The sequence below is a fragment of the Atractosteus spatula genome (genome assembly GCF_055471065.1).
Source record: "Atractosteus spatula isolate fAtrSpa1 chromosome 24 unlocalized genomic scaffold, fAtrSpa1.hap1 SUPER_24_unloc_1, whole genome shotgun sequence".
In the NCBI taxonomy this organism is placed as follows: domain Eukaryota; kingdom Metazoa; phylum Chordata; class Actinopteri; order Semionotiformes; family Lepisosteidae; genus Atractosteus; species Atractosteus spatula.
In genome coordinates this window covers 562,656-574,595 of record NW_028296641.1, presented here as the reverse complement: position 1 = coordinate 574,595, position 11,940 = coordinate 562,656, and the positions used below count along the sequence as shown (strand labels likewise).

General features: G+C 55.3%; 1 protein-coding gene across 2 annotated transcripts; it reads left to right on the top strand.

The window, feature by feature from the left end:
* Nucleotides 1-458: 458 nt before the first annotated feature.
* LOC148810732 (potassium channel subfamily K member 4-like) lies at nucleotides 459-10,891 on the top strand. Of its 2 annotated transcripts, none has more exons than XM_088909046.1 (7): nucleotides 459-554; nucleotides 5,868-6,202; nucleotides 6,312-6,426; nucleotides 8,984-9,144; nucleotides 9,243-9,429; nucleotides 9,604-9,740; nucleotides 10,170-10,891. In XM_088909046.1, exons 2-7 carry the CDS (start codon nucleotides 6,014-6,016, stop codon nucleotides 10,755-10,757), a joined length of 1,377 nt encoding a protein of 458 aa, XP_088765172.1. In that variant the 5' UTR covers nucleotides 459-554; nucleotides 5,868-6,013; the 3' UTR covers nucleotides 10,758-10,891. The 2 variants fall into 2 exon arrangements, with proteins under 2 accessions (XP_088765172.1, XP_088765171.1); XM_088909045.1 differs by having other exon boundaries at nucleotides 6,312-6,468.
* Nucleotides 10,892-11,940: the final 1,049 nt, after the last annotated feature.

Here is an 11,940-nt window from a genome sequence, read left to right as displayed (position 1 = left end):
CCAGACTGCAGTGCCCCAGTGTGCACACACACTCACACTCAGACACACACAGACCAGACTGCAGTGCCCCAGTGTGCACACACACTCACACTCAGACACACACAGACCAGACTGCAGTGCCCCAGTGTGCACACACACTCACACTCAGACACACACAGACCAGACTGCAGTGCCCCAGTGTGCACACACACACACTCACACTCACAGATGGAGAAGACTCTGTTTCCTATGGAAAAGAGGGAATAAATCTGGAGAGGCTTGGGGATCGTCCAGCAGGGGCAGGGAAGAGGCAGGAGGGAGAGGAGAGAGGGGAGAGTCTCTCAGTGCTGCCCAGGCCTGCCTGTCTGCAGTGGAGACCTGCCCCTCCCTCCTCCCTCCTCCCTGCTCCCTGCTCCCTGGCCGGGAGATAGAGACGGCTCGTGATAAAGCACAGGCTCAGTGTCGCTCTGCGCTCCCAGACACCCGGCAGCAGAGAGGAGAGCTGAGAGACAGACGCCGATCCTCCTACTGCCTCCCCGACCGCGCGGGACAGCAGAGCAGCCCACAGCTCCGAGGTAAGAGCAGGGCTTTCCGCTGGCGGGTCTGACAGCGGTATCTCCAGTCTGACAGTGTGTCTTTACAGCTGTATCTCCAGTCTGACAGTGTGTCTTTACAGCGGTATCTCCAGTCTGACAGTGTGTCTTTACAGCTGTATCTCCAGTCTGACAGTGTGTCTTTACAGCTGTATCTCCAGTCTGACAGTGTGTCTTTACAGCGGTTTCTCCAGTCTGACAGTGTGTCTTTACAGCGGTATCTCCAGTCTGACAGTGTGTCTTTACAGCTGTATCTCCAGTCTGACAGTGTGTCTTTACAGCGGTGTCTCCAGTCTGACAGTGTGTCTTTACAGCTGTATCTCCAGTCTGACAGTGTGTCTTTACAGCTGTATCTCCCGTCTGACAGTGTGTCTTTACAGCTGTATCTCCAGTCTGACAGTGTGTCTTTACAGCTGTATCTCCAGTCTGACAGTGTGTCTTTACAGCTGTATCTCCAGTCTGACAGTGTTACTGTCCCACAGTCTGACAGTGTTACTGTCCCACAGTCTGACAGTGTTGCTCTCCCCCAGTCTGACAGTGTTGCTGTCTCCCAGTCTGACAGTGTTACTGTCCCCCAGTCTGACAGTGTTGCTGTCCCCCAGTCTGACAGTGTTACTGTCCCACAGTCTGACAGTGTTGCTGTCCCCCAGTCTGACAGTGTTACTGTCCCACAGTCTGACAGTGCCATATCACCGTGCAGTAGGTGTGTAAGTGGTGTCCAATCTCATTGTGCTGTAAATTTCCAGAGAAAAACGCAGTAGATGAAGTTGCAATCTTCACACAACGTGTGTGTGGAATTAGGGGAATTCGGTTTTGGAAGGAAGACCATTTCTCAGCCCTGAGAACACAGCAGTCATGAGAGAACTGGAGACATTTCAAAAACTCTTCAAATAATGGTGATTTTGTGGAGTAAAAAGAACCAGCAGTTCTTCCACTCACACAGATGTATACAGGATGCTGGCTGTTTCTGTATCTGGAGCTGAGATACAGTATCTCCCAGTATCACTCTGCCTCTCTCCCAGTTACTCTCTCTCTCTCCCAGTATCTCTCTCTCTCTCTCCCAGTATCTCTCCTTCTCTCCCAGTATCTCCCTCCCTCTCTCCCAGTATCTCTCCAAGTATCTCTCTCTCCCAGTCCCTCTGTCCCTCTCTCCCAGTATCTCTCCCTCTCTCCCAGTATCTCTGTCCCTCTCTCCCAGTCTCTCTGTCCCTCTCTCCCAGTATCTCTCCCTCTCTCCCCATATCTCTCTCGCTCCCAGTATCTCTCTCTCTCCCACTATCTCTCTCTCTCCCAGTCTCTCTGTCCCTCTCTCCCAGTATCTCTCTCCCTCTCTCCCAGTATCTCTCTCCCTCTCTCTCTCAATTCTCAGTTCAAAGAGCTTTATTGGCATGACAGTGAATTAAAGTGTTGCCAAGGCGATAACAATTAACAAGATGTTTAGAGAAATTTACAGTAAGAACACAGAGGTAAATATTTACAGACAACACATGAGACTATTATTTACTGAGAGGGGCAGTTGCTGTTCCTCAGGCTGGGACAGGAGATCACATACTGTGCTGCCAGTTCAGCTGAGTTCCCTCCTCCCTCTCCCAGTAGGATTAGGAGCTGTTCTGGTTCTGACAGGTGTGGGAATTCTGGGAGTACGTTTGTTATTTTAGGAAAGAATGTTTGTCTAGTCCCGGAGTATTCCTCACAGTACATCAGAAAGTGCACCTCTGTCTCTGTTTCTCCCCGCTGGCAGTGGGAGCACAGCCTGTCCTCTCTGGACAGACAGGTCTGCCTGTGTCCAGTGTCTGTGTCCAGTGTCTGTGGTCTCTGAGCCTGTCCTCTCTGGACAGCCAGGTCTGCCTGTGACCAGTGTCTGTGTCCAGGCTGTGGTCACTGAGCCTGTCCTCTCTGGACAGCCAGGTCTGCCTGTGTCCAGTGTCTGTGTCCAGGCTGTGGTCACTGAGCCTGTCCTCTCTGGGCAGCCAGGTCTGCCTGTGTCCAGTTTATATGGCCAGGCTGTGGTCACTGAGCCTGTACTTCATCAGGGTCTGTTTCTTTTTGCTGTTTCTTATCTTGGTTAAATATTCAGCTAGTGTGTATTGTCTGTTTAGGGTTCTGTTGCATTCCAGTTTATGTTGTGTTTGTGTGTGTGTGTCCCAGTGTGTGAGATATTGCTGTCTGATCTGTGCTGTGATGTGGTGGAGTCTGAGTTGTGATGCACTAGCAGTGCTGTCCTGAGGCTGGTTGTGAGTTGTGTGTATTGTGCTGTGATGTGGTGGAGTCTGGGTTGTGGTGCTCTAGCAGTGCTGTCCTGAGGCTGGCTGGTGTCGGTGTGGCTCAGGTCAGTGAGCCTCAGGACCAGCTGGCTCAGGGGGCTCTGTTTTGGGCTCAGCTCTTGGCTCAGCAGGGCTTTGTGATGGTAGGAATTTTGGTCGCTGTTTTTTAGGTGTAGCCAATACTTTAATACTCTTTTCTGTATGTTTATCAATAGTGGGTACTGGCCTAATTCGGCCCTGCACCCGTTGTTAGGTGTTTTTCTCTGCACACAGAGGATGTTTCTACAGATGTCCATGTGCAGAGTTTCTGTGGGGTGTTTGTCCCATTGAGTGTAATCCTGGTCTGTGAGGGGACCCCACACTTCACTGCCGTATAGGGCAGTGGGTTGGATTACACTTTGAAATATCTGGAGCCAGATTTTTATGGGGGTTTAATGTTGTAGAGTCTTCTAATACTGTAGAAAGCTCTGTGTACCTTCTCCCTCAGTGCCTTCACTGCCAGGTCAAGACTCCCAGATGAACTGAGTGACAGTCAGAGGTGTGTGTAGCTGGATGTGTGCTTCAGTGTGTTGTTCAGTGTGAAGTGATACTTGTTTCCCTGAGGTCTGGCTTTCTTCTGGAAAATTACTCTGGTCTTGTCCAGTTGGGCTGGCAGTGCCCAGGTCTGACAGTCCTGCTCCAGCAGTGCCAGGCTCTGCTGTTCTGGGTCCAGATGGGCTGGCAGTGCCCAGGTCTGACAGTCCTGCTCCAGCAGTGCCAGGCTCTGCTGTTCTGGGTCCAGATGGGCTGGCAGTGCCCAGGTCTGACAGTCCTGCTCCAGCAGTGCCAGGCTCTGCTGTTCTGGGTCCAGATGGGCTGGCAGTGCCCAGGTCTGACAGTCCTGCTCCAGCAGTGCCAGGCTCTGCTGTTCTGGGTCCAGTTGGCTGGCAGTGCCCAGGTCTGACAGTACTGCTCCAGCAGTGCCAGGCTCTGCTGTTCTGGGTCCAGATGGGCTGGCAGTGCCCAGGTCAGACAGTACTGCTCCAGCAGTGCCAGGCTCTGCTGCTGACCCTGTTCTGGGTCCAGATGGGCTGGCAGTGCCCAGGTTCTGCTGCAGCCCCTATTCTGTGGGCGACAGCAGGACCAGGTCATATGCGTAGAGCAGGAACTTGATCTCTGTGTCATGTAGTGTGAGACCAGGTAGACTGTTTTAACATTCCTGCTAACTCATATAATATAGATATACAGTATTAACTCATAGATATAGATACAGTGCTGGGCTCAGGCTGCAGCCCTGTCTCACCCCACGACTCTAAGTGAAGAATTCTTTTCTTTTGTTTTCAATTTTCACTGCACATTTGCTCCCTGAGTACATTGACTTAATTACATCACACACTTTACCCCCTACACCACTTTGGAGACATCTATCTGTAAAACAGTCCTTCAAGCCAAATTGAGTCAGATGCTTTCTGGAAATCAATAAAGCAGGAAAAAAGTTACTTTTGGTGAACATGTTTTTGTACAGGATATAAATATGAATGGATGTGCGGTGATCTGGTAAGAAGCCAATCTGACTCTTGCTCAGGACATTGTGTTCGGTAAGGAAGGCCAGTATTCGCGTGTTCAGGATACTGCAGAATACCTTCCCCAGGTTACTGTTCACACAGATGCCCCGGTAGTTGTTGGGATGGAGTCTGTCTCCACTCTTATAGATGGGCGTGATCAGTCCTGGGTTCCAGGCCTCGGGGAAACATCCGGCTGTCATGATGGGGTTGAGGAATTTGAGCAGGGCTTGTTGCAACTTTGGGCTGCTGTGTCTCAGCATCTCGTTGTTGACTCCATCTGCTGTACAGGCTGGGCTGTGTCAGCGTGTCTCTGTGCTGGTGTGCTCTCTTCATGTAGAGTGTGATCGGAGAGGGGAGTCTGTGGCCTGACAGTGAAGGCACCGATACAGGAGGGGTCCAGGTCGGTGATGGCGTAGTCCACCCCACTGCTGCCCAGAGCTGAGCTGTAGGTGAACCTGCCTAGAGAGTCCCCTCTAGTCCTGCTGTTGACGATGTACAGGCCCAGCCCTTGACAGAGCTGGAGCAGCTCGCGCCCGGTGCTGTTGACCGTGGTGTCATGGCTGCACCTGTGTGAGGTGACCGGTGTGTGGTACAGAGGGGACTGTCTGAATACGTGAGTGTTTCCCTGTGTGCTGGTGAAGTCTGCCAGCGAGACTGTTTGTGCACTGAAGTCTGAAGAGCAGAACATTTCCCAGAATCTCTCCCTGCCTGTCTCCATGTCTCCCAGTATCTCTCTCCCAGAATCTCTCCCTGTCTGTTTCCCTGTCTCCCAGTATCTCTCTCCTTGTCTCACCCTGTCTCCCTGTCTCTCTCCCTATTTCTCTCTCTCCCTGTCTGCCAGGCTCTCCAGGCCCTGTCTCCCTGATTCTCTCTCTGTCTCCCTGTCTCCCTGTCTCTCTCCCTGTCTGCCAGACTCTCTCCAGGCCCTGTCTCCCTGTCTCTCTCCAGGCTCTGTCTCCCTGTCTCTCTCCAGGCTCTGTCTCCCTGTCTCCCTGTCTCTCTCCCTGTCTGCCAGGCTCTCTCCAGGCTCTGTCTCCCTGTCTCTCTCCCTGTCTGTCTCCAGGCTCTCTCCAGGCCCTGTCTCCCTGTCTCTCTCCCTGTCTGCCCGGCTCTCTCCAGGCTCTGTCTCCCTGTCTCTCTCCCTGTCTGCCCGGCTCTCTCCAGGCCCTGTCTCCCTGTCTCTCTCCAGGCTCTGTCTCCCTGTCTGCCAGGCTCTCTCCAGGCCCTGTCTCCCTGTCTCTCTCCAGGCTCTCTCCAGGCCCTGTCTCCCTGTCTCTCTCCCTGTCTGCCCGGCTCTCTCCAGGCTCTGTGTCAGTGTTATTGTTAATCTGGTGGAGAGCAGTAAATCTCATGAGTGCTGCTGTCCACAGGCGGGAGGAGGGGCTGCTGGCTCAGACAGCCGAGCCTCATCGCAGGAGACCGTCGGCGTTCCCGCGCGGACGCTGTATCCCCTCTCCCCGTGCTGAACCCCCTCTCCTCTGTCTCAGTGCCCCCGCCTCCTCCTCCGGACGGACACAGCTACCATGACGATTGTCCCCCCGGGCGCTTGCTGCCCAGTTACGGCTCGCGGGAGTCCATTCTAAGGCGGGGCAGCGCGGGGGACAGCACCAGGGGGCGCCGGCGAGCCGGAGGCATGCGGTGGTCCACGCTCCTGGCGATCTTCACGGCCGTGCTGCTGTACCTGGTGCTGGGCGCCGTGGTCTTCCGCACCCTGGAGTCTCCCTGGGAGACGCAGCAGCACGGCAGCATCGCCGACAGCAAGAGGGGTTTCCTGGGCAACCACAGCTGTGTGAGCGCCGAGCAGCTGGACCTGCTGATCAAGGTACTGGATACACTGGGACTGTACGGGGAGACTATACTGGAGAGACTGGGACTGTACACAATTCCTCTAATGTCTGTCCACCTGCGTGTTTCTCTGTCTGTCTGTGCAGGAGGTGGCAGATGCTGTGGGCTCAGGAGTCGACCCACTCAACACTACTGCCTTCACGAGCCGCTGGGACCTGGCCAGCGCCTTCTTCTTCTCTGGGACTATCATCACCACCATCGGTGAGTCATCGCCACCGTCAAACACCATCATCACCACCATCGGTGAGTAATCGCCACCGTCAAACACCATCATCACCACAGTCAAACACCGTCATCACCACAGTCAAACACCATCATCACCATCATCGGTGAGTCATCACCACTGTCAAACACCATCATCACCACAGTCAAACACCATCATCACCACCGTCAAACACTATCATCACCACCATCGGTGAGTCATCGCCACCGTCAAACACCATCATCACCACCATCGGTGAGTCATCGCCACCGTCAAACACCATCATCACCACAGTCAAACACCGTCATCACCACAGTCAAACACCATCATCACCACCATCGGTGAGTCATCACCACCGTCAAACACCATCATCACCACCATCGGTGAGTCATCACCACTGTCAAACACCATCATCACCACCATCGGTGAGTCATCACCACTGTCAAACACCATCATCACCACAGTCAAACACCATCAATACCACAGTCAAACACTGTGATCACCACCGTCAAACACCATCATCACCACAGTCAAACACCGTCATCACCACAGTCAAACACCATCATCACCACCATCAGTGAGTCATCACCACTGTCAAACACCATCATCACCACCGTCAAACACCATCATCACCACCATCAAACACCATCATCACCACTATCGGTGAGTCATCACCACCGTCAAACACCATCATCACCACCGTCAAACACCATCATCACCACCATCGGTGAGTCATCACCACTGTCAAACACCATCATCACCACCATCGGTGAGTCATCACCACTGTCAAACACCATCATCACCACAGTCAAACACCATCAATACCACAGTCAAACACTGTGATCACCACCGTCAAACACCATCATCACCACAGTCAAACACCGTCATCACCACAGTCAAACACCATCATCACCACCATCAGTGAGTCATCACCACTGTCAAACACCATCATCACCACCGTCAAACACCATCATCACCACCATCAAACACCATCATCACCACTATCGGTGAGTCATCACCACCGTCAAACACCATCATCACCACCGTCAAACACCATCAATACCACAGTCAAACACTGTGATCACCACCATCAAACACCATCATCACCACCATCGGTGAGTCATCACCACCATCAAACACCATCATCACCACAGTCAAACACCATCATCACCACCATCGGTGAGTCATCACCACCGTCAAACACCATCATCACCACAGTCAAACACCATCATCACCACCATCAAACACCATCAATACCACCGTCAAACACTGTGATCACCACCATCAAACACCATCATCACCACAGTCAAACACCATCATCACCACCGTCAAACACCATCATCACCACAGTCAAACACCGTCATCACCACAGTCAAACACCATCATCACCACAGTCAAACACCCATCGGTGAGTCATCAGCATCGTTGGTGAGTCATCACCATTGTTGGCGAGTCCCACACCGCAGTCAAACACTGTCATCGCTACCCTCACCGATGAGCTGTAATCGGTGAGTTTCACCGTCTCGTAATTCACCACTGATACCCAGCACTCTCACGACCTCTGGTGGCGAATCTCACCACAGTCAAACACCATCAATACCACAGTCAAACACTGTGATCACCACCGTCAAACACCATCATCACCACAGTCAAACACCGTCATCACCACAGTCAAACACCATCATCACCACCATCAGTGAGTCATCACCACTGTCAAACACCATCATCACCACCGTCAAACACCATCATCACCACCATCAAACACCATCATCACCACTATCGGTGAGTCATCACCACCGTCAAACACCATCATCACCACCGTCAAACACCATCAATACCACAGTCAAACACTGTGATCACCACCATCAAACACCATCATCACCACCATCGGTGAGTCATCACCACCATCAAACACCATCATCACCACAGTCAAACACCATCATCACCACCATCGGTGAGTCATCACCACCGTCGAACACCATCATCACCACAGTCAAACACCATCATCACCACCATCAAACACCATCAATACCACCGTTAAACACTGTGATCACCACCATCAAACACCATCATCACCACAGTCAAACACCATCATCACCACCGTCAAACACCATCATCACCACAGTCAAACACCATCATCACCACCGTCAAACACCATCATCACCACAGTCAAACACCGTCATCACCACAGTCAAACACCATCATCACCACAGTCAAACACCCATCGGTGAGTCATCAGCATCGTTGGTGAGTCATCACCATTGTTGGCGAGTCCCACACCGCAGTCAAACACTGTCATCGCTACCCTCACCGATGAGCTGTAATCGGTGAGTTTCACCGTCTCGTAATTCACCACTGATACCCAGCACTCTCACGACCTCTGGTGGCGAATCTCAGCACACAATTCAATTCAATTCAACTCAAGGTGCTTTATTAGCATGACCGATGGGTACAATCAGTGTTGCCAAAGCAAATAAAAATAATGAAATTCTGTCAAAACCATCGCTGCTGAATCTCTCTTCCCTGACTGCTCATAAACTACTCCCATTTTTCCAGGCTTTGGGAATATCTCCCCCAAGACAGAAGGTGGCCAGATCTTCTGCATCTTCTATGCTTTGATTGGTATCCCAATGTTTGGAATCCTGCTGGCTGGAGTGGGAGACCACCTGGGAACAGGCCTGAGACGAGGGATTGGGAAGATCGAGGCCATATTCCTGGTATGATACTGGTTTCTCTTCTTCCTCATCCCCCCTGCCCTCTTCCATATCTCCCTCCTCTCTCTCTCCTCTCACCTCCTCTCTCCTCTCTCTGTCAGAAGTGGAAAGTCAGTCCTACCATCGTCCGCGTGATCTCGGCGGTTCTCTTCATCCTGATTGGCTGCCTGCTGTTTGTTGCCGTCCCGACCCTGGTGTTCCAGAAGGTGGAGAACTGGACACTGCTGGAGGCGACGTACTTCGTGGTCATCACCCTGACCACCGTGGGCTTCGGAGACTATGTGGCAGGTGCTCCGCTTGGACATGTGTCAGCACGCTGTTTCACCATGACAACCACTGCTCCTCTCCCCTCTCCCCTCTCTCCTCTCTCCTCTCTCCTCTCTCCTCTCTCCTCTCTCCTCTCCCCTCTCTCCTCTGCTCCCTGTACTGGTGTTCAGCTGGTCCTCCTCTCTCCTCTCCCAGGGGACCAGGAGGACAGTGACCACCTCTACAAGCCCCTGGTGTGGTTCTGGATCCTGCTGGGTCTGGCCTACTTCGCCTCCATCCTCACCATGATCGGCAACTGGCTGAGGGTTCTGTCCAAGAAGACCCGCGCTGAGGTGAGGGGCTGGGGGGGGGGGGACAGACTGGGGGGGGAGACTGAGGGAGGGGGGACAGACTGGGGGGGAGAGAGAGAGGGGGACAGACTGGGGGGGGAGAGAGAGAGGGGGACAGACTGGGGGGAGACTGAGGGAGGGGGGACAGACTGGGAGGTAGAGAGAGAGGGGGACAGACTGGGGGGGGAGAGAGAGAGGGGGACAGACTGGGAGGTAGAGAGAGAGGGGGACAGACTGGGGGGGGAGACTGAGGGAGGGGGACAGACTGGGAGGTAGAGAGAGAGGGGGACAGACTGGGGGGGGAGACTGAGGGAGGGGGGACAGACTGGGAGGTAGAGAGAGAGGGGGACAGACTGGGGGGGAGAGAGAGGGACAGACTGGGGCGGGAGTAAACACTTTAGACTGACCCCCCCCCCCGCCCCCCCCCGTCAGATGGAGGAGCTCAGGGCTCACGCCACCGACTGGACCCAGAACATCCAGAACATCGACTTCCGGATCCCGGCTGGGCTGGACCTGAATGACCGGCTGCACCGGCGCCGCCGCAGGAAGCACCGGGGCCAGAGGTCGCGCAGCGAGGCGGGGGGCGGCAGGCCGGGCGCGGGGGGCGCGGGGGGCGGGCCGGCCGGTGCGCCGGGCTCCTCCGGCTCCTCGGGCTCCTCGGGCTCCTCGGACGAGGGCTCCTCCTTCTCCTCCTCCTCCGCGGGGTCAGAGGTCACCGAGACGGAGCGGGTGGCGGGCCCCTGCACCCCGCCGGACCCCCTCAGCTCGCAGCCCCTGGACTATTTCGGGGAGAACCTGGCCTACATCGACGAGTCGTCGGACGCCCTGAGCGTGCGCCTGGACACCGACCCCCCTGGGGCCCCCCCCGGCCGCCGGGCCAAGAGGCGGAGACCCCGGCGACCCCCTGCAAACGGCAGCGCCCCCAAACCCCAGCGCCCCGCCCACAACGGAAAGCAGCCCAACGGGGACATAATCCTGCCCCCGCACCCCCCTCCCCCGCCGCCCCCCGAGAAGAACTGACCCCCTCAGGCCCGGTCCCCTGGCGCCCCACACACCTGCATGACGAGCTCTCCTGCTCTGCACCGGACCGGCACCGGACCCACACCGGACTGACACTGGACTGACACCGGACTGACACCGGACTGACACTGGGCCCACACTGGACTGACACCAGACTGACACTGGGCCCACACTGGACTGACACCAGACTGACACCGGGCCCACACTGGACTGACACCAGACTGACACCGGACCCACACTGGACTGACACCAGACTGACACTGGGCCCACACTGGACTGACACCAGACTGACACCGGACCCACACTGGACTGACACCAGACTGACACTGGACCCACACTGGACTGACACCAGACTGACACTGGACCCACACTGGACTGACACCGGACTGACACCGGACCCACACTGGACTGACACCGGACTGACACCGGACTGACACTGGGCCCACACTGGACTGACACCAGACTGACACCGGACCCACACTGGACTGACACCGGACTGACACCGGACTGACACTGGGCCCACACTGGACTGACACCAGACTGACACCGGACCCACACTGGACTGACACCGGACTGACACCGGACTGACACTGGACCCACACTGGACTGACACCGGACTGACACCGGACTGACACTGGGCCCACACTGGACTGACACCAGACTGACACCGGACCCACACTGGACTGACACCGGACTGACACCGGACCCACACTGGACTGACACCGGACTGACACCGGACTGACACTGGGCCCACACTGGACTGACACCAGACTGACACCGGACCCACACTGGACTGACACCGGACTGACACCGGACTGACACTGGACCCACACTGGACTGACACCGGACTGACACCGGACTGACACTGGGCCCACACTGGACTGACACCAGACTGACACCGGGCCCACACTGGACTGACACCAGACTGACACTGGGCCCACACTGGACTGACACCGGACTGACACTGGGCCCACACTGGACTGACACCAGACTGACACCGGACCCACACTGGACTGACACCGGACTGACACTGGGCCCACACCGGACTGACACCAGACTGACACCGGACTGACACTGGGCCCACACCGGACTGACACCGGACTGACACCGGACCCACACTGGACTGACACTGGACTGACACCAGACTGACACCGGACCCACACTGGACTGACACTGGACTGAC